Below are 23,819 nucleotides of genomic sequence, written 5' to 3'. Positions count from 1 at the left end.
ACTAATAGATTGATTTATCTCTAAACTAATTCAGGGTAAGAGTTCATTCTCACCTCTTCTTTCCTGTATTAGGCATGTTTGCTCATTGCTAAACCTTTTCAGTTATTCATAATCTTAGAATTTTTAGACAAATTAAAATACATTTCCTTGTAGCTTATGTTGCAAGCATCACATGATTAAAAAACAAAATTCATGGGGGAAAAAATGTGACTCTAATGGTGCATAGAAGTAAAGGCTGCTTTGTCTTTGTTGTTTCAGACTAATATTAAATGACTTGTAAGAAGCTACCTGAAATGGTTGTGGCAGAAATAGTAGCTATGTCCAGAAGCAGAAAAAAATAGCTTCCCAACACATTTTAAAAATCAAGTAGAATTTTACTCAAACAGATCTGGGCAAACATCTTGCAAACCAATTTTAGCCAGAAAAATAGGGAGTTGTATGAAATCTTTGACCTGTACATGGATAGCTGAAGAAAAGTAAAACACTGGCATGCTTTAATACTTGAAGAATTCCCAAATATTCAAGCCACAGTGGTCATAGAGAATAAGCTTGTATGTGATCAGAGGTAAACAAGTCTTTAATAAATCAGTCACAAACACAAGATGGTATTTTAAATATACAGTAGGAACATTTATTTTAACACTTCTAAAAGATATTTCTCCATGCCTGATGATTTGATATAAAAATCAAACCCATCATACTTTCCCCATCAGTCTCTACATCAAGGGCAATCAGAAATTTGTACAACATGAATATTTGTTTCTGAAACAAAAATTACAAATTAAGTGATAACAAAAATACACAAATCAACTGGACCCTAAACAAATTTCTAACAAATTTTTCCCCTTTCCCCCAATCACCTAGAGCTGGAGCTTCTTTCTTCAACCTCATTCTGCTCCTTTTCCTTTCTTTGCTTGGCCATGAACTTCTGTTAAAACCAATTTGCAATACAAATTAGATGTTGCTTTGCTGCGTATACAAACAAATCTAATATATTTCATTGCATTTACAATTTAAAAGAGCCTGATCCTATAAAATAAAGATCTGAAACACAGTGCCTTACATTAACATTCCTTCCTTCCATTCATCAGTCATCTGATATTAATGGTTACCAGGCATTATGCTTGGTGCTTGGGGACTCAGAGGTCAAAAGGATAGGGAAGGCCCCTTACCTCATGGAGCTTACATTCTAGTGGGGGAAGAGAAATAATAAAAAAATAGATAAGATAATTTTGGGTTGTGGTAAGCTCTATAAAGAAAAAATTAATAAGGTAATTGATTAAGACTGACCCTTTAAGTGGGGGAAAGAACATTCCACTTTAGCTCGGTCTTTTTTAGGCAAAACCCTTTCTGGGAAGCTGATATTTAAGTACAAACCTAAAAGATGAAGAATAACCAGCAATACAAATGGAACAGCAATATAAAAGTGTAAAGGGAGCCCTGGCCAGTTTGGCTTAGCGGTTGGAGCATTGGCCTGCGGACCAGAAACTCCTGGGTTCAGTTCCCACTGGGGGCACATACCAAAACAAACCAAAAAAATAAATAAAAGTGTAAAGGCAGCAACAGGGCTTTTGTGTACGAAAAATAAAGAGAGAAGAAAACCTGGAACATAGCAATTAAGGGCTTGAGCCTACAATAACACAAAGCTAGGTTCAAATCCTAGGACTTCCATTAACTAGCTACGTGACCTTGGGTTTATTCTTTAAGCCTGTTTCCTCATCTTTAAAATTAGATAGCTTCCCCTTCATAAAATTGATAAGGGGGAAATTAAATAAGTTACCAGCAAATAAGAACTTAATAAATGTCAGGTGAGTGTCTGTGCCATAAATTCTATATGGAAAATGTATAAACAACTCTATTCAAACAGGAGAAACCAGAACTATGGCTGACCATGATTCTTTAGAGTAGCATTCCCTGAAGTTGTGTACAAGTTGGGAAAAAGGGAGGGGTTGTGATTAAATCAGTTTAGAAAATGGGCTATAGTGAAGCGGTTCTTTCTGACTAGACAATTCAGAAACTGTAATATGCTATGTGCCCATGACTCTGCAAGAGCATACTAGAATACAGTTTCCCACACTTAAAGAAGTGTCACATGGGGCTAGTGACCTGCACAATCTACTCTGGCAAATGCTGCCAGAAGAAAGAAAGATTAGAAGTTACCGGCACGTACAATGAAGGAGAGGAATAGGATTCTGAACTTAAGAGAAATCAACTGTACATTTTAGGTGGACACTTAACTAGTTTGATTACAATACCATCACCTGAAGATTTGATGAGGAGTTGAGAATAAAAATAATTTACCTCTGTATTTTTCTTATGACGTGTACTCTTGCAGTGATTTGTCATTGCTCTTTCACCTGAGTAGAAGAGAGAACAAATTGGACAGAAGAATCCAGGCTTCGGTACAAGAAAGTCTAAATCTAGAGGAAAAGAAGAGAGAGGAAAAAAAAAAAGGAGAAAAATTATATTTTAGCCATGTTAATTTATCTAAACATGACAAAAAACTAAGCAAAGTATATACTTACATACAAATGTAATATACACTACTATATATCTGGGGATCAAGAGCAATTGAGCTTTTAATCACAAAAATTAGGTCTTTCTTTATTTGGCAAATTCTGTAACATCCAGAGCCCCAGGAACGCCAGGGAATTCCTTCACAACAGAAATTCATTAGAAATGACTCTCATAGAGAGTCTTTGAAATAAACCTCTTTGGAATCCCCTATTAAAATAAAACAGGAAAGAGGCAGAATGATGGGCAACTGTCTGCTTGAGGACTATTCTGACAAATAAGGAGCCCTTTAGATCATCTTAGCTAGCCATGAACAAAGTTTGTTAGCTAAGTTTTTCAGTATGTTCTACTTAAAATATTTCTACCTGAGCAAGTATTAATTAAATTCTTACAGAGTAGTAAATAACGTACCACAAATTAAAAAAGGGACATATCCTAGACTTCAAGAGTACAATCAATAAAATATCCTTGCTAGATGAAATCTACAGAAGTGCCAAAGTGCAAAACTTGCTAATTTCCACTTTAAAATAATCATTTAAGCAAGGTTATTGCATCATTCTTCTAAACAAAAGAACGTCTGTTATGGTACTGAATTGTTATTTCACATAGATAAGTAAAAAAATGTCATGTTGTGGCTCAGTGGTTGAACGTCAATCCATGCACCAGGACGTTGCCAGTTCGATTCCCCAGGGAACATTCCCAGGTTGTAGGCCCAATCCCGCTGTGGGACATGCAGGAGGCAGCCAGTCGATGCTCTCTTTCATTGATGTTGCTATCTCTCTCTCCCTGTCCCTTCCTGTCTCTCTAAAAGTCAATAAAAAGAAAAAAAAAAAAGTTATTGTTACTTCACCTTCAGAGGCATCAGCTTCCACTGAGTTCCCTGAGGAAGAGTCCTCAGTCTTCTTGCGTTTTCGTTCTGGTTCTGAATCCTTAAAGTCAGATTCTTCATCAACTGAAGTCATTAATTTTTTTTAAGGAGAAAAAAAAAAAGGTTATTTATAATAAATTTACAGCCTTTGTAAAGCAAACTTTAGATAATCCCTGCCTTCAAAGATTAATTTATGGCTCCCTCTCTAAGTAAATCTTCCTTAGTTAATCCCACCAAACCACTCTTTCAAGATTCTCTGATGTAAGGACTACATAGGTAAATCTGTTTAACCTTATTAAATGAATGTAAAAGAAATGGAATAAATCTAACAGCTCATTTTACTTGGACTAAAACTAACAGCTCATTTTACTTACAAATAGTTCCAGAAAGAATTTAAAGGGTAATAGAAGTTCAATAATTACTGTCAAGAGTTACCTTGTGTATGCAAAGTGTTATGTTGGAGGAAAGAATGTGGATTAAGGGGAAAAGGATGTGAGCAGAGAATAATTCTGATGCCCTGTACTGAAGCCCTTCCAAACAAAAAACAAAACCTCAAAAAACAAAAACAACCCAACTAGCCCAAACTGATGGACTAAGACCCTTGTAAGAATCACAAGTGAAAAAACAAGTTAAAACCTAGCAGAATAAACAATATGTAAGAAGCACGTCCATGTTAGGTGACACTGCATAATACGATCTTGGGGGAAGACAAAGATAGAAACTGGTTCCAAGCCTTCTTGATTACCTCAGTAGCTGAAATGCCTTACACTGTTGCACAGTACTTGACAAATCTCTTTCACATACAAATCATTCTTTAAGCATTTATCTCGAGTGAGATGGGCAGGTCAAACTATTATTATCCCTATTTCTTCAGAGATGGAGAAAGCAAAACCAAGAGAGTTAAAACTGATATGCCCAAGGTTGCATGGCTTAGTTAAGTGACAGAGGCTAGAACCAAGACTTCTGTCTTCAAGTCCAGTGCTCTTTTCAGGAACCTGGGCTACTTTCACAATATCATTATTTATTCTTCTCTTATTTCTCACATTTTACTGGTTATTAAGTCCTAAAGAGTGGATAAAAAAGACTGTATCCTTTTTCTTGACTTGTTGGTTAAAATAACCTCCAGTATCTTCCTACAAAAGTTTATTCCCTCATCAAAGTAATATACTTTTTCACATTTGCTCCTGAAACTCCAAAGACATATTTATCTCATAATAATAATTACATAATAATTTAATAGAATAAAACAACTATTTTAAGTTTAAAAAATGGTCTTTTTGTATGTAAGCTTGCAAACATACTGCCAAAAATACTCTCTCCATTAATGGAAATAAATTGTTACAGAAGTAGTAAATAAATCATTCTTTCTCTATTCTTCACTCTTCAGCTAGGCCACTAACGATGGCTTGGTATCAAGGAGAGGTCACAGAGAAGACCCAAAGATAGAGGACTACCGGATTGGGAGACAGCATCAAGAAAGAGGGCATGATAAATAGTAACAAATGATGCAGAGAAGTCAAATAAACTAAACTTAGATGAAAAACTTCACTCAAGTTTCACAACAACCCAATGAAGTTCTCTATCAACACCAATTCAGGAAGGTGGTTCAGAAAAAAGCCAAAATACATTCACTCAATGGGAGATGAAGAAGTAACAATAGATATTCTTTCTAAATGCTTTGCTGTAAAAGAAAGGAGAAAAGATGACAGCTAGAAAGATTCCAAAGTTAAGGGCATGGTTCTTCAAATGGGAAAGACCTGGGTATACTTCATGTGTGAGGAGCCAACATAGGTAAAATACAAGTGGGTAGACGGGAGATTGTATATTCATTCTGGTAAACAGAAATGAAAGCATGGTTATCCAGTGAGGAATGGACTAGGTGATGCAGAGGGGAATAAAAGGCTTATTTATAGGTGGTTAGGAAATAGGAAAGGAAGGAGGCCTATAATAGATTATAGAGCAGCACTGAAGGTCCAGCTAAGAACAGATTCAATGAACTTAGACTGAACGACAGTAGTTTTTTCTTTGATAGAAAATCAAGAGGGCAAGAAGGGTGCTGCAAAGAGAATGGACATGGGCTAAGTCATTTGGTAGCTGATTTTTTGCTTTACCTCTCTGAATCAATAAACTTGACCTTTGGCAAGGTGTGTTTTTTTCCCCTATTCGTTTTAGCATTTTGCTATAAATACAACAGACACAATGACAAATATCTGTTGCATGACTAGAGAACTCTCCTTCCCTTAGACAATGTTCCCTATTTGTTTCAATAAAAATTTATTAATGTTATTAAAACATCTTAATTCACTGTCTGGCTGCTTGGCAGCATCCACAAAGCAACAGATCTGCTCTACAAATAAGGGCTGGTTAATAAATGATTTCCATTTGATACTGCTATTCTATTATTCCATTTCATTATATTCCACTATCTCTCTAAAGTACAAAGATAAAAATCTTTATTCAGCTCTAATCATTATATGTCTGCCTGCCCCCTCCATTTCACTGTGTTTCTAAGACCTTCTGCTGTGTTCCTCTCCTGCCCCGCTCCTTCCATTAATCGCTTTACCTTCACTAATCTGGTAGGCCTCTTCAACTTGCTCTGGTTCTGTTTCAACAGCTTTTTCCAATGGTGGAGTTTTTTCAATTCTAACTCTCTTGGTAGGCATTTTAGCTTAAAAAAAAAAAAGAATTCTAATTTATTGCTACAGTAACAGTATTTAAATCACTTTTAAATCTCAATAACAATTTTAACATCTTTTTTGCAAACAAGATACTACTACAATTTGGGAAGAAGGCTTATTTCTAATATAAAATAAAATAATTCGATTAAAAAACATTCAGCATTAGTCTAAATATTCTCCTTTTATTTTCTGATTTATCTTGTCCCAAACTATATCTTTCTACCTGTTTTCCCCAAGAAGTCTATACATATTTATCTATTTTGTTCCACAAACCTGTGATACCTTCCTAGTATTTTTTTAAAAATATTTTTTCTTTATTGATCTGAGAGAGAGGAAGAGAGAGAGAAACATCGATGAGAACATCGACTGGCCGCCTCCTGCACACCCTGCACTGGGGGATTGGGCCCACAACCTGGGCATGTTTCCCTACAGGGAATCGAACCGGTGACCCCATGGTGCATGGGTCGATGCTCAACCAGTAAGCCACATTGGCCGGGTGTATTTTTTCTTCTTCTTAGTATGGGTAACTCTTTCAAGATTTCCTTATTGGAAATTATTTTGTTCTCCCTCAGGCCTTAAAGTGAGCTGACCTATTATTCTATACCCTCAAAATATTACTTAAAAGTGAAATGGTACCTTCCTGAATTTTTCTAAATCAAAATCTGAGCAAAAACTGAGAAGCAGTCTGGTATCAACACCCTTCTACTTACCAAAAGCTGGTTTTCATTCCAATTCTAATTTGGGCACTCTAGTTTGCTTTTTGGTTTTGTTATCTTTTCTTGAGGCATAACAACTTAGGACAAGACCTACTCTATAACTAGGAGAAATTTCTTAAAGTTGTTCATATTTCTTTGGAAAAGATCATTGGCCATAACTATCAATACAGAGTGAAAGTATTAATAATGCTGCAACACATATTTTTAAAATTTTAAATGTAATACCCTCATAGAACAGAAAAACTACCATTTATAAGGATCTACCTGCTAAGTGCCTTTCAATCATGGTGTTCAGATCTTCTTCTGTAACATTCTCACTTATTGGATCCACTTGTGACGAGGCTTCAAGTTTTGTCTTCCTTGTATCCACAGCTTTCTTCTTCTTATCCCCCCTTTTATCTGTGGGATGATCACTTTTGCTTTGTGCTAACTCGACTTTTAAATCGTCTCCATCTTCCTCTTCTCCAACTTCATCAACAGTAACAAAATTAAGCTCTTCTTTAAGGTTGTTAAAATCTGCCACGGAGTCTTCATCTTCTTCAGTTACTTCGTCCAAAGTCACTAAGTGCAGATCACTGCTGTCATCCTGTATTTCATCAACAGTAACTAAAGTAGAAGGGTCTTCAGGCATCTGAGAAGAAATGAACCCAATGGAATCCCTTCCAGTATTTCCCTCATTTCCTTTAGTATTTAAAGTGGCAAAATTTAAGTCTGCTGACTCATTTAAAGGTAGCTCTTCTACTTCTCCAATTTCATCCACAGTTACCAAGCGTTCCTGTTTGAGAAGATCTTGTTCTTCAGCCACCGACAGTACAGTAACATCTTTAGGTTCACCGTGGGAAATGCAATCATCTTGATCAATTAACTCATCTAATGTAAGAAGTGAATTTGAATTTTTTACCATTTCTTCCATATTTATTTCTTCTTCATCAATTACTTCATCTACAGTGACAAGAGCTTGTGCTAGATGTGCAGCTGCATCTTCCTCTTCCCCAATCTCATCCAATGTTACAAAAGATAATTCTCCCTCAACAACATGAGGGGAAGAAATTTTCCCCTTCTTCTTCTTTAAATTAAGTTCAGAAGAAGGGATATTTTTGAGAGCTTCTTTCCTTTTTCCCTTCAGTGGATTCTGCTTGGCTTGCAAAGGATTCACTTCTTCAATAACCTCATCCACAGTAACAAATTCATCCAGATTAAATGGAAATAATGATTCCTGTTGGAAAGGTTTAAAAAAAAAACCCACAGAATTGTGAACAACTACTAAAAAACTGACTAGGTTTCAAATAGTCCCAGTAAATGTGCATGAAGTATCATTTGTGAGAATTTCAGTGCAGAGAGGTTTCCTAAATGTTGAAATTAGTTCATTTTAAAAGCCCCACAAATTAATTAGCTATAATTCACAAAGTAAACAATGCCAAGGGTAAAAATCCTAGTAATAACAAACTAAATTCACCTTCACTTAATTTCATTAAGACTAAAATTAATTCAATGATGTACAAGTTTTAAAAATGATGCACAAAAATACAACATTCAAAGCATTTATCAAGCACTATAATGTAAAGAATTTCCTGTTCCATATGTTAAATATCTCGATAAAGCTAGAAAGTAGCTACCTAGAATGTTCCATTGACCAATTTATACATAATATATATTTTAAGAAATGTAACACTAGGATACAAAGTTTACATATTGATAAAGTTATATGGCAAATTACTAAGACTTAATGCCAAATATTACTGCACTTGAAAAAAAAATCTGTGATTCCATAAATAATGTCAATACTGAAAAAAATAAATTCCTAGCAGCCTTCCTATAACATTTAGTATCCTATCAATGATCAATTATTAGTACATATAATAATGACATTTGAATATATACTGAGTACTTTTGGGGAGGGGAATCGGTAAGCAATTGTATTATCAATCTATTAAGCCAACAGAACTAACCATATTCCTACTCCTGCTTCTTAAACTAACATTTCCCCTTACCCCAATAAAATAGGACCAAATTCCTCCCCTACCAAGGCAAGGAAAATGACTCTATAAATGGTGGAAACCTGAAATAGCAACAACCAAATACAAAATATAAGATGTATATCTGGTGGTGTATAATTGAGTACCAGAAAAGTAAATCTTAGAACCCATCCATTTATCAAAATGATCACCTTTTGGGAAGTACTGCAAAATGAGGGGATCCAGTCAAAGGCCATTCTTCTTTTCATATATGATATTATTCTGTGTTTATAACCTATTCTTGTCAATATAAAATTGAAAGTATTTTCCTACTCTAATTCTCTTTCTGTCCCTGGGTAACTTTTTGCCCTGCACCAAGAACACAAACTAGCCTAGTTTAAGGTCAAAAACAAATTGGTGGTAGGATCCAAAGAAAATAAAACATCTCATTCCTATCCTGTGCTCTACGTCAATCTAATTATTACAGGAGAGACACAAGTTTTAAGATAGATGAACTCTTCCATGAATGGATAGAACAGAAGGGTTCGTTTTAATAAACTATTTCTCACCTCTTTAGATTTGGAACTTCTACCAGTGGTGCTTTTAGGATTCTTAATGTTTTGCCCAACCATAGTCTGAAATATTAAGTAAAAAATACAGAAAAAAAAGAATTTACAACTAGGTTATTAATGTTCTTTAAAAAGAGAAAGATAATTCAAACAATAAACATTATCCAAACACATTGTTATGCCAATATTTAGCAGGTATACCAAACTAAGTCAACAGTTAATAACAGTATAGGTATAGTCTATAAGTTGTAGTTAAATTCAGTTTTATTGACCTTTCCCAACAATGTCTAAGTTGGACAATTAATAAGCTGATAAATAAAGCTTCAATTTAAAAGAGAAAAACCTCCCACTCAAAAGCAGAGTACTACATCACCTCAGGAGACTCACTGTAGACTTTATTTTTAAACCTCAAAGTTATGTTTCTGACCACATTTTATCCAAATAATGCTTTTTCAAACCTGTTAATAATTATGAACTTGAGTTTATTATTCTAAATGTCTATTGGCTTAGATCAATGGACTTAGAAAGGGAAAAGGGAGCTTGGGAGTGAAGTGAGGACATGAAAGTATAAAACAAGATTACATCTCCTACTCCAAAGCTACAACAGAAGAGCTATTCACTTCAAAAATACACTGATACATTCTTCCTACCCTCCTCACCTTATTGTTGCTGTCATCCCGTTTCATGATGGAAGATCTAGCCTCTGTTTCCTGAGACTGTTTTGTAATATCCCTGTAATCCAGTTTAGAATCCTTCTCTTGCAGGACTGAGATCCTTCCACCGCTTCCTCTGGTAATACTGCTCTGAGTGGATTTGAATTTACTGCTGCTTTCAGCCAACCTGGCACTTGTAGGTTTAAAACCCAATTCCTTGGCTGAAAGTTTCTTTTCAGCATTTATTTGATCTCTGAGTACAGATTTTAGAAAACTTTTCTGGTTTTCAGATTTTGAAGCTGTAGTTTTTGCCTTTGGAGAAGAGCCCATACCAGCCTTGATGCTTGATTTACTGCTAGGTGCATTCGATGCAGCCAGCATACTAGTTTTACTAGTTTCCTCAGGCTTATTGGCCTGACCCACTCCTTTACTTGGGCATGCCTTGATCACAGTGTTTTCTGCAGGCTTTTCTTTCACTGCTACCACAATCTTTTCCAACTTCTCTGCAACCATCCTAGCATCATTCTTTTCAGCCTTCTCTGTTCCTATTTGCAGATCCATTTTGGTTTCCTTAATATTAAATTCATTCTCCTCCTTTTCATCCATGTTATTTTTTTCAGAAATTCCCTTTTTGCTCGTATTCTCATCCCCAGTGGAAATTCCTGGAACTAAGGCCACAACACAAGTAGATGGTACTATTTCTGGAACAGTTTCATGTTTGTCTACTTCAGCTATAGCTTCTATCATAGCCTCTGTAATCCCAGAAAAGAAGTCTTCTGCTTCAGATGGACATTCTTCTAGAATTCCTTGGATGTTTCTTTCTTCTATAAATGCACTGTCAGATGTTGCTAATTCTGTTTCAGAATTAATAATCTCGGCCTCTTCCTTCCCAAAGTCATTGGTATACACCTGCTGATTTAAAACAGACTCCTCTACATTTTCCGTGAATAATTCAATACTGGCTGGAATGGATTCTACAAGAGGAATTTCCACTTTGACCTCCTCTCCTTGAGTCTCAACTTCTAACGTTTCAATAGTAAAGTCAGAGTCACAGAGTGTTTTTTCAGGTTCTTCCTCACAAGACTCTTCCTGTTGTACAGAAGTTTCTGTTTGAATGCTGGGAATAGTTTCTTCTTCAACCTCACTAGGTTTAACAGTGGGACTATCAGCTGCTGTTTGCACCTCACTTTCATCAACTGGGTTGTTTTTCAAGTCAGGGCTAAAAGTATTTAAAAACAAACAAAAAAGAACACAAACAACACAAACAAAAATCAAACTATGATGAGAATTCAACCATCATAAATAATTCTGTTGATGCCAATTGTTAAGACTTCCTGATGCATTAAATAAGCATTGGGAAATCCAGCCAATCAGCATTAAAATGGTTAAGATGTTTTGATGTAAATATGTCAACAATATAAAAATTTTAAAGAGATCCTCCACTGCATTGGAGAGTTCCTTGTAGTTCAAAGGAAATGGCAAAATTATACTCATTGACAGGATTCTTGTACTCGTGTAAGTTATAACCAATTTTTTTTTCCTTCTGTGTCAAATTTGCATCTGACATTGAAAGGCTGAATGTAAACATCTCAAATTATTATTAAAGTCCTCTTTCCAATAGTGGCAACTGAAATAATAAAATATTTATATGTATAGATCTATAAAAAAATAATCCACATATTGAAATTTGAAAAATTGTAAGTGAACCTTACCTAAAACGAACATAAACAGTACTGGTAGGGAGAAAAGGCCATATTCTTAAACCTCTTTCACTGTTTTAAATGAGACAGATTTGCTTTTAATTTCCCAAGAACTGTATTATTACTAATACTTAAAACATTCTTTAGAAGTATCTTTTAAATACTCTGCTGGAGATTTAAACTTAGAGGTGAAACTGATAGAATCACCCTAACATAAATATGTAGACTTATTATAAAATACATGCCTTTGGTTATATTATGAGAAAGAATATGAGAAAGAAAGCTTTCCAGTTACAGAGAATAATTTAAAATTCTAATAGATTACTTAAAAATGTAAGTAAAATTATTCAGAAGAAATGGAGGAAATACAAGGCAAGTATACATAGTTGATCTTATTTCACTGTGGTCTCCCCAAATCCAAAGTAAACAAAAGTGTGATTCTGTAAATTCAACTACTTTCACTGAGGCAGAGACAGAATAAACTATATTATTATTCCAAAGATCAGATGTAATCTTCAAGAGTAACAAGGAAAATTCAAGCTTACAAAGACACTGTCCAGCATATTATCAACACAAACTGAAGTTCAACAAATATATTCACTTGATTACATCAGAAGCAGCAGGTTGGAGGAAGACACCAGACAGAAGGTGATCATGCCACATCAATACCACATAGTATAAATTTTTTCCCTACTTAAAAAAGAGGTGATGAGACAACCCCTATGATATGCTTTTCAATGGATGGCCATATATCCTTTATTTAATACAAGATAATGTGTATCTGTGTCCTGACATGTTAATAATATTTTAGAAGTTTGGAAAAAGTGCTACCATTTGAGGTGAGGGTCCAATAATTTCAGCCAATAAACTAGTCCTCCCCCTAAAGTTGGTAAGTTTAAACTCCCAAAGGAGAAAACTTTTATAAGAGATCAGAAACACACCTCTTGATGAAAAATGTAAAGGCAGCCCTATAGCTGTGGCTCAGTGGATTGAGAGTCATCCCATGGACTGAGAGGTCCAGGTCCGACTCCCAGTCAGGGCACATGCCTGAGTTGTGGGCTTGATCCTCACTAGGGGGCTTGCAGGAGGCAGCCAGTTCATGTTTCTCTCTCACATCAATGTTTCTACTTCTCTCTCCCTTCCTCTCTTAAAAAAAACAAAAAAAACCAACAACAACAACAACAAAAAAACAATCAATAAAAACAATTTTTTTAAATGTAAAGGCAAAGAGGTTGAGGAATTTAAATTCAACAGCCAGTAACTACAGACTTTATTAAATATATATTCTATTCATTTATATAAGTATATAAGCTACCTTTTGCAAGCTGAAGGGTTAAAGTTATTTGAAATAATTCACATCCCTTATTTTAAAAAACTACGAATGGCTGATTTTAAGTGTTCCAAATTCTTAGGACTAGTCAAAATATAACTTGTGGCTAAGTACAAGTAGGACAAAGACAAGAAAAAGTTATGACATTCAGTTACAGCAGTTACGTAATTATTTCTCAAAATATAAACTTTTGTTTTTAAATTACAAGACTCATTTTAAATGTTAAAGATTAAATTCAGATTCCTGCATCATTACAGAACTGCACATTAACCCTAAACCCTTTACAAATTAAGGCTATTACAAAAATACCATCAACTGGTCTAGAAGTATAGCAATAGAGATTTTTACTCCTGGCTCTACAATAAAAAGCAAGTCCTTCCCCTTTACCACATTTAAAGTTTGTCAATAATAAAATTTTTTAAAACAGAAGCTAGTATCTTTTCAACAAAACAAATCACTATGCAGCAGTTCTACATTTCAAGCAGAGAGCACACACCTACTTGGAAAATGGCTCAATTCCATATTTGTTCTTGTGTGTTTTTTTTAATTACACTGCTCTCTTCATAGAATTCATTTACCAAAAAGTAATACCTAGTTTTCTGGCTAATATGGGGAAAAGGCTCAGTGTTTATCAAATTAGCTTGGCAAGTCTGTTTGAAATGCCAAATAAATGTAATTATTAACATTAGAGTCAAACAACCAGTCTTTCAAAAGATCAGAGGAAAACACAATCATATTCTGGGAATTGGCACAAAAATGATTCCAGGAAGGCATTCAGGATACAGGTAACTGCCCATCCCCATGCCCCTAATACCAGTTTCAAAATCTTCAGAAAAGGTATACAATAAAATCTAGGCATGAGAACAAATGTTAACACTATACCATACACTTTACGAAAAACCTTAGACTGAGACTTAACAACACTGAAGATTAGTATTTATTTCAGAGGGCTACTGGATACTTCCCAACATTATTAATGAACTGGTGAAAATTCTATCTTGTGTCCCTATTTGAAGCCTTAATCACATGATGAATAATGTTTACAGGGGTAGGGGGGTGACACGGGCAAAATGTAGAAGTATTATTAAATTATTAATACATCCATGTGAAATTTTCTTTCAGTAGGAAACATATTTAAATACTCCAACTATAAACAAACAAAAGCAAAAAAGCACCAGTATTTTCTCAGGATCAGTTTACTCCAATAAACAAATGTGAAGTATCTGGGCTGAACACCACATCTTTTTTTTCTAATGTCATATATATAAGTTAGAAAAAAACAGTGCAAAGTGAGAATTAAAAAGTTATTAGTGCTAGAATTTTAAAATATTTTAAGATTAAACAACTATCTCTAAATTCATTAAGAAATATATTTGATTTTAAAAGTCAAAACAATAGAGGGTGAAAAAAATAACCCAAACACAGAGGATACCTATTCTTGCAGGCCTCAAAGAATATCTGTCATCTGAAACATATAAAACAGATTTTTCTTCTTCTATTTTTTTATCCTCACCCAAGGACATATTTTCGTGTTTTTTTGTTGTTGTTGTTGTTCAGATAGAGTGGGAGGGTGAGAGAGAGAGAGAGAAACATTGACGTGAAAGGGACACATCGAGTGGTTGCCACCCGCACGACCCATCCAGGGCCGGGGACAAACTGCAACCGAGGTCCACGCCCTTAGCAGGAACCGAACCCGAGTCTCTCTGGACTGCAGGTGGACACTCTAACCGCTGAGCCAAACCGGCCAGGGCTAAAACAGATTTTTTCAAAGAGCCTACTTACTTACCAGCCAGAGATACTGTGGCCAAACTATATGTCTGTCTATATATTACTACATGTGGTATTGCTACGTATTAGGCCCTTCATGGGCTTTTACATCAAACACTGCTTTTGGTATTACTTCTTGGGCGAATGAATATAATTGGTATGATGATGTACAACTTAAAAAAGTGGTGCTGACACATACATCAAATCTATTGCTTAAAGTTACAACATATTTTAATGTACTGATAACCATCTTTATCATTTAAAACTCTCATTTTATAAAAATTACAGAGAATAAAAATCAGTAAGACATCCTGTTTTCCTGTTTTCAGGCCTCTTAAAATTAGTGCATCAAATAAAATAAACTCTCGACATTTTAAACATTTTCAAAATGCTCTTTCATACTTAAAAGCTCTTACTACATGAATTGTAACAAATAAGGGTAAATTACTTATTATATAAGGGAGGGAAAGAAGTTTAAATCTGTAAAACCCAATGAAGAGAAGTAAAAGGCAGGTTATTCATCTGGGGCAAAAGTGGTGATAAGAGTGGATTCATCAGGATGAGAAAGTGACTGAAAAGACAATGTGGTCAAAACAAAGCTGTGAGTCACTACTTTTTGTAGGTTCTGAAGAACAATCTTTCATCCTCTGAAAACATAAAGCGGCGTACATATTACTTTGTTTTATAGATATCCCTTCTCCCTCACAATTGTTTTTAAAAAGTATCAAAATATACATGGAATATTACCTTTTTGGGTTTTTTTTAAAGATTATGCAAACAGATCAGTTTTACTATTGATAACTATTTTGGAAAAGAAAATCCAACTAGAATATAACACTCATCAGAGTAGAGTTATTCAAGCTTCTTAGTAAAACATTTCATGAAGAAGTCATATTTATATATTTAATTCAAACTGTGCTTATACAGTTTTTTTTGCAAAAAAATAAAATAAAATCAGTAGATACTGACACAAAAACAGAAACAAAAACAAAAACCACCCCTTGATCAAACAAATCCAAAAGAAAACTCATATATATACAAAATGAACTTGTTAAATATGAATTTTTTGCTACATGTGAACAATTACTACAAAATACAGAAATGAAATGCAGTAATTAACTAAATACCATAAGAAAATGTTAGCAAACTTAAAGCAACATACCTTTCTTTTCTTAGTTCTTGGTCTTCTTTCTCAGCTTGAGCCTGTAACATAATTCCACATTGTATTAGAGGCTATTCTACTGAACTTTAAATATTTAACCCATCATTGCAATGATTTCAGTTCTTAAAATCTAAGCTAAAGCAAACAAACTACATCTTGCCCGGCCGGTGTGGTTCAGTGGTGGAGCATTGACCCATTCACCAAGAGGTCGCCGGTTTGATTTCCGGTCAGGGCACATGCCCAGGTTGTTGGCCTGATCCCCAGTGGAGGACATGCAGGAGGTGGCCAATCAATGCTTTCTCTCATTGATGTTTCTACCTCTCTCTCCCTTTCCTCTCTCTAAAATCAATAAAGAACAAGAAAATTAAAACAATAACAACAAAAAACTACATCTTAGAAACATATTTCAAGTTAATTTTCAGTGTCCACATAACTATCAGGTTCTAGAATTTTTTTCTCATTAGATAAAATTAGGTTATAGAGAAAAACTACCACACAGTAATTAATGAGAAAAATAAGTTTCCTTAATGTTGACATAAATGGGAAATAAAAATTTAACTTTAAAAGCCTGGAAATACCACCTTTTGCTAAGAATAAAAACAATCAACCTGAAATATCAATATCTTCATCGTGCAATTATTACTTTAAAAAAAACGTCTACTTGTAAGTGAAACTAGTTGATTTAAAAAGCTTTCTACTCAAAACACCTAGAAAAGCTGAACAAAATTTAACAATAATCCTTTTAGACTCATGTCTGAACCACCAAGAAAGCAATGCTTTGGGGCTCAAAATGGAAGCAGGAATTAAAATTCAGTGTCTATGTACCTGGTCCAGGCACTCAGGACACAGCAGTGAGTGAAAAGCAAAAATATGTGCCCTCTATTTTTATTTCCTTTTAATTCATTGAATGTATTGGGGTGACACTGGTTAACAAAATTACACAAATATCAAGTGTACAATTCTACAACACATCATCTGTACACTGTACTGTGTGTTCACCACTCCAAGTTTCCGTCTGTCACCACTTATTCCCCCCATATCCTCCTCCACCTCCACGTGACAATCTCCACGATATTGTCTGTGTCAATGAGCTTTCTCTCTTTTTAAATTTATTTTTTTAATCCTCATCTGAGGATATTTTTCTATTGCTTTTTAGATAAAGAGTGGAAGGGAGGGAGGGGGGGAGAGAGATAAACATCAATGTGAGAGAGACATATTGATTAGTTGCCTCCCGCACAACCCTCACTGGGGCCAGGGAATCAAATCTGCAACCCGCAACCCAGGTATGTACCCCTTGACTGGGAATCAAACCCGTGACCCTTCTGTCCATGGGCTGACACTCTAACCGCTGAGCCAAACCGGCCAGGGCACTTTCTCTCTATTTTTGCTCAATCTCTCCACCTCCCCCTCCCCTCCCAGCTGTCAGCCTGCTCTCTATAAATTAAAAACAGAGAATTGTACTTTAAAAAAAGAATTGAATAATGTGCCCAGAAGGAATTCCTGGCGTGGGCGTTGATGTCCCACAGAAAAGGCCTTCTTTACTGGGGTATCTGGTGGGGTATCCAGTCTATATGGTAATGACTTATTACTGAAATTAAAGATGGCAGTTGATAAACTCGATCCACAGTGTTTCCAAGCAATCTTCTCACTCATGGAGAAGCCATTAAGAGAAAAAAAGAAATAAACAATGCTATATGATAGTAAAGGAAATCTATACCAGATACCTTTATTAGCTAATTTGCTTTTTTCATATGAATAACAGAGGAAAAAAAAAACAAATGTACAAAAGTAAACAAGTATACAAAAATGGCTGAAAGTATTGCAAAGAACTAAAGAGCTTAAAAATTACCTCTAAAGAATATAGCGTCCACAAAATTGGTACGGTGTCATTTCCAGAAAGAGAGAACATTAAAGTTGAAGAGAAAAATAATCAAAGAAATAGTAAGAGGAAAACATTCCTCAGGTGCAGAATCACACTAATTTTTATAAATCCTTTCAGTGCTCTAAGCAGGATATAGAAAATAAGTTCCAAATCAAGATAATGCCTTGCTCACTGCACTAGCCTTATGATCCTCCTTGAAGATTCTCAAATCACCAAATGTCTTCAAGGACTTCACTCTTCTAAAAACCTCTTCCTCCTTGATATATTCATAGAATTATTACTGTCTTATTATATTCATATCTCTCAAATAACTCTATCTCAGAGGGTCATTCCCATCGACCACTCTCTATATCCTTTTATTTTGATTTGTCTTTACTGCACTTTTTACTACTTGACATTATAAATATTTCTTATCTATTTATAGTCTACCTCCTCCACTAAATAAACTCCTTGAAGACTAGGACATTGACTGCTCAGTTCCATCAATGTATTCCAATGTCTAAAGCAGGGCTGGCATAGAAAAGAAATGAGATAAATATTTTTTTAATAAATAAAAGCTAAGCCCCGGCCAGTTTTGCTCAGTGGTTAGAGCATCGTCCTGCGAACCAGAGAGTCTCGAGTTCGATTCCCGCTAAGAGCATGTACTTCGGTTGCAGTTTGTCCCCGGCCCCAGTTGGGGTTGTGCGGGTGGCAACCAATCGATGTGTCTCTCTCACATTGATGTTTCTCTCTCTTCCTCCCTCTCTACCTTCCACTCTATCTGAAGATAAATGCGGGGGGGTGGGGGGGAGGAGATGGCCTCGGGTGAGGATTAAATAAACAAACAAACAAACAAACACTAAAAGCTTTCAGAGAGAAAAAATAGAATATATAAAGGTATGATTCGAATCACCCTTTTCAACAATACTGGTTAGGAAAAACAATAAAAGAAAATACAATCTGAGCACTGAATTCTCTACCTAGGCAAACTATCATTGAAATATGTAAAGGCAAAATAAAGTCAGTTTCAAATATGCAGAGATTTATATTTTAAAGTTTACTGCCCACACACACTTTCTGCGGAAAATTATCTGACAATGCACTCCAGCCAAAAGAAAAGTAATCCAAGAGCGTGGGAGATACAGAACCTAAGAAATAACAAAAATAATTCAGAATAAAAAAATTTAAAAAATCAAAGATATAAGGTTGCTTTACAAAAAAAAAAAGGCAATAAATTTAGTACAGGGAGTAAGAAGAACAGCTCTAAGAAGATAATAGATTCTATTTAATAGTAAGTTATATGACCTGAATAATAATACAGTCTTCTTTTTCCAACAACAAAAAACAATTTCTAAACCGTACAGAAAAGCCATTTAATATAAATAACGAAGAAAACAAAAACATAACATCATTTTGAGAAATGATTGAGAATATAAGAGAATCACCTCCAGGTGTACTAGTTATAGACATACTCCTTACTAGCAAATTCTGCAATAAGTATCTTCATAATCAAAAAATGTAGACACTGGTTTTCAGTGCTTAAAATTAAGCCTTCTTGCTTCAGATACAGGAAACTATAACTTCAGAACTAAAGACTGAAACATATTACATGTAGAAGTAACTTAACAGATAACAAAAATGGGGAGGACCATTTGAAGAGCATGTAATATAAAAATGTTAGAATTCATTATAAATATGGTAAATTAAAAACTCTGGGAACAGGATTCACTTCGATTTTATAGTCTATTCTCTAGCTTAGGCTTTCACTCTTATATAGACCATTACAATACTTCAAAATTAGTCTGTTTCTATTATCCAATAAATCTTTCATCGAATGTATGTAACAGACACTATGTGACATGCTCAAGATCACAAGGCTAGTTTATCAGTGGTGTAGCTAAGACTTTTACAATAAGCCAAATGAGATCTCCAATCTACTAAGTCATAAGAATAAGGTTCTGAGAAAGGGTTTGGGAAGTATAAATTCAGGCAGAGGTTTAATGTAATTTTCACTTGTTTAATTTTAACTCTAAGAATTTTGGACTGTATTTCTGGAAGAAAAATTTCTGTATAGTCACTGTTTATTATAATTCTGAACTTAGTTGAACAAAGCAATAACTTAAAAAGTATAAAAAACAAAATCTTAACAACAAAATCTTAAAATGTTCTACTGAGAAAAGACTAAAAACCTTTAAATTTTTCCCTAAAATTATCAGGTTAAACAACTCCCTCAATTTGTGCTTATAGGTGCTCCATTTAATTTGGTTTTAATGTGAATTTTAATTTTCTTGAGCTAGTGCAAGATTTTTTACATAACAAACAAAAAACATGCAATCGCCAAATATAAGCCCTATACTGTTTACCTGCTGCTACTGATATACAATGAAATTATTTGAAAGAGTAAACATGAGTTTGAATTTCATAGCTTTCATACATGTATTATTATTGTATAAGCCCAGAACCTAATTTCTTCTACAAGAAGAGTTTATAATAAATATAATTTAAACAAATAAAATAAACAAATGTTTTGCCTTGGCCAGTTTGGCTCAGAAGTTAGAGCATTGGCCTGCAGACCAGAGTCACGGGTTCAGTTCCCTCTAAGGGCACATACTTTGGTTGCAGTTTGTTCCTGACCCTGGTTGGGGTTGTATGGGTGGCAACCACTCGATGTGTCTCTCTCACATCGATGTTTCCCTCTCATATTGATGCTTCTTTCTCTCTCTTTCCCGCTTCGCTCCAGCTCTATCTGGAGATAAATGCAAAAATGTCCTCGGGTGAAGAGTAATAAAAAACAAAAAACAAACAAAAACAAACCTCTTTATAATAGTACAAAGCCAAATGAAGTCAAAGTAGTCTCTGCATTCTGGAGGTAATCATATTATATACATGGGATCACTCTACACATATGTCCAAAGTAAGTTTTATGCTACATTTTTCAAAATTACCTCAATTTATTCTCAAATTTATATTGCGCCATAAAACATAAAAATTGGAACAGTGATTGCAAAACAAATTTTTAAATGAAAGAATCTAAACTCAGAACCAGTTTGATTACTGCCCAAGAATAATTCTTAAAATTACCTTCAGTGTATATCATCTAGCTTTGGAAGAATGATCTTTATGCTTTCTTCATTTTCTAAAAGCACAAAGTTGACACAAAGAAATCTTACCTCTAATGAGTCCACCTTTGGAGATAATGTACAGGTCAATACATGGTCACCTATGTTCTGTGGATTTTGTTTCAGAAAGCTGTACATTGACTGAGCAGATTCAGGACTATCTAACTGAAGAATTGCCTTTGGAGAAGATAAAAAAAAAAAGCATAAATAGTTCCTTAAAAACATAAAAAACAGAATTACCATATTATCCAGCAATTTCACTATTTGGTATATATCCAAAAGGATTGAAAGCAGCGACTTGGAACAGATATTTGTACATCCATGTTCATATCAACTTTATTTACAATAGCCAAAAGGTGACAGCAACCCAAGTGTCTGTTCACAAAGTGTGGTTTATACATACAATGGAATATTATTCAGACTCAAAGAGGAAATTCTGATATATGCTACCATTAATGCTGGAAGACATTACACTAACTGAAATAAGCTGAACAAAAGGACAAATACTGGATGATTCCACTTATATGAGGTACCTAGAGTAGTCAAATTCATAGAGACAGAAAGCAGAAAGGTTGGCAGGGGCTAGGAAGAAGAATGGGGAGTTATTGTTTAATGGAAAGATGGATAGTGGTGATAACTGCACAACAATGTGAATATACTTAATGTCACTGAACTGACACTTACCCACAGTTAGGTGGAAAATTGTATTATGTATATTTTACAATAAAAAGAAATATTTTTAATATTTAAAGTATGAATATATATTTTTCAGACTTCAAAGGTGATTAAAAGATAAGGTTATTTCAGCATAAACAAGAGAGCCCAGCTGGTGTGGCTCAATGATTGAGCGCCGACCCAAATATCAAGAGGTCGCCGCTTTGATACCTGGTCAGGGCACATGCCCATGTGGTGAGCCAAATCCCCAGTAGGGTGTATGCAGGAGGCAGCCAATCGATGTTCCCTCTCATCAATGTTTCTCTCTCTCTCCTTTCTCTATCTAATATCAATAAAGAAAAAAAAAAGAGAAAGCAATCCTTAAAATGTTGCCAAATCAAGACAAAATTGAAAAGGATGGTGGGGACATGGCTGGTGTGGCTCAGGTGGTTGGAGCGTTATCCCATACGCCAATAGGTAGTGGATTTGATTCCTACTCAGGACACATACGCAGGATGCACGTTCGATCCTCAATCTGGGTGCGTGTGGGAGGCAACAGATGGATGTTTCTCTCTCACATAGATGTTTTTCTCTCTCTTTCTTCATTACTGTCTAAAATCAATAACATTGATAATAATAAAAAGGATGGTATATTTAAAGAGAATAAAAGATGTCTAAAGGTGTAGAATTCCTTATGCCACCTGTCATCTCTTTTCCATCCTGTATCACTATTTCTAAAATACCAAAAATGTTCTATGTATCAGAAGCATGTCAAAGAAATTAATAACTAGCTGTTGATCAATTAAGTATTTTTTATAAAGTAAATATTTCCAACTTTTATACGAAACCCTAACTTTCTAGGTAATATAAGGTTAACGAAAATCTCCTTTTAATGGACGTATATCTAAATTAAATATAAACACAGAGGGCATAGCAAATATAAAGTCAGTAATTTCTTTTAAGAAAGTAAGTCAAAGCACAGAAGTAAAGAATGATCATTTTATACTTCTTTCCATATCACTAAACAAAGAGACCTAACTCTCTATGTGTTTTGTTGCTTTAGAAAAATACCTAGTAACACCTTTTCCTTTTACATTTAAGAAGTAAAAGTGTAAACCAACTTAGCCAAGGTACAAAGAAAGTTAAAGCTAGATGAGTCTAAGTCTAAAACTTCCCCATAAGATAATATTGTTTGCACTATATTACCTTTCTGCATTGTGCAAGTTTTATTTCTCCTTAAAACTAGGAAGTTCTAGTTTTGGCGAGGGTGTGAAGAAAAGGGGACTCTAGTACACTGCTGGTGGGAATGAAGACTGGTGCAGCCACTATGGAAAACACTATGGTGTTACCTCAAAAAACTTAAAAATTGAATTGCCATTTGACCCAGTGATCCCACTTCTAAGAATATACCCTAAGAAGCCTGAAACACCAATCAGAAAGAATATATGTACCCCCCATGTCCATAGCAGCACTATTTACAATAGCTAAGATCTGGAAACAGCCCAAGTATCCATCAGTAGACAAATGGATAAAAAAGCTATGGTACATACACACAATGGAGTACTATACAGCTGTAAGAAAGAAAGATCTCTTAACCTTTGAGACGACATGGAGGGACCTGGAAAATATTATCCTAAGCGAAACAAGCAAAGCAGAAAAAGACAAATACCACATGATCTCATTTACTTGTGGAATATAATGAACACAACAGTCTGAGAAACAGAGTAAACCCAGAGACGTGGAAAGTAGGGTACAGACTGACAACCCTCAGAAGAGAGGGTGGTGGGGGGAGAGAAGAGATAAACCACAGAACTTACATGCATGTACGCATAACCAATGGACACAGACAACAAAACTGGGGACGGGGTGGGGGGATGAGGAGGAGGGTGGGTGTCAACGGGGAAAAAAAGGAGAAACATTTGTAACAAAAATAAAATAATGACAATAGAAAAATTTTTTAAAAATAAATAAAAAGTAAAATAAATAAAATAAAATAAAACAGTCCTGATTGAATTTAATGCCTGGCCTCTGCCTCTGTGTGGGCTTTGTCCTAACCTTTCCCATGTGTAAAATAGAAATATTCATAAGGTTCTTTGAAGTTTTAAAAATTATTTAATGTATGTAAACAGCCTACACCACTACATAAAGCTGTTGTGATATAAATAAATAAATAAATAAATAAATAAATAACTAGGAAGTTCTAGGAGAAAGATCATCTCTTCCTTCTTGCCACAGCCCAAAGAAAATACACTGGTCTATCATAATTCTGCTTA

At 34.8% G+C, this 23,819-nt stretch overlaps 1 protein-coding gene across 12 annotated transcripts in view; it reads right to left on the bottom strand.

Moving 5' to 3' along the window:
- Window positions 1-613: 613 nt before the first annotated feature.
- Window positions 614-23,819, bottom strand: part of ZNF638 (zinc finger protein 638) — an 83,668-nt gene continuing 60,462 nt past the window's right edge. For 4 of the 12 annotated variants that reach the window (XM_036263277.1, XM_036263278.1, XM_036263272.1 and 1 more), the window contains 9 exons: window positions 20,944-21,069; window positions 15,913-15,953; window positions 9,960-11,172; window positions 9,301-9,366; window positions 7,041-7,992; window positions 5,946-6,050; window positions 3,365-3,466; window positions 2,302-2,420; window positions 616-928 (listed from right to left, as the gene is read on the bottom strand). In XM_036263277.1, coding sequence (XP_036119170.1) covers window positions 857-928; window positions 2,302-2,420; window positions 3,365-3,466; window positions 5,946-6,050; window positions 7,041-7,992; window positions 9,301-9,366; window positions 9,960-11,172; window positions 15,913-15,953; window positions 20,944-21,069 — 2,796 coding nt within the window. In that variant the 3' untranslated portion in view covers window positions 616-856. Of the gene's footprint in view, window positions 929-2,301; window positions 2,421-3,364; window positions 3,467-5,945; window positions 6,051-7,040; window positions 7,993-9,300; window positions 9,367-9,959; window positions 11,173-15,912; window positions 15,954-20,943; window positions 21,070-23,819 lie in introns of those variants that run through there. The other 8 variants (XM_036263276.1, XM_036263268.1, XM_036263269.1 and 5 more) reach the window with 6 other exon arrangements.

The sequence above is a fragment of the Molossus molossus genome, unplaced genomic scaffold (assembly GCF_014108415.1).
Source record: "Molossus molossus isolate mMolMol1 unplaced genomic scaffold, mMolMol1.p scaffold_m16_p_15, whole genome shotgun sequence".
Classification (NCBI taxonomy): Eukaryota; Metazoa; Chordata; class Mammalia; order Chiroptera; family Molossidae; genus Molossus; species Molossus molossus.
Note: the sequence above shows the minus strand (reverse complement) of the source record. Positions and strands in the feature narration are given on the sequence as shown.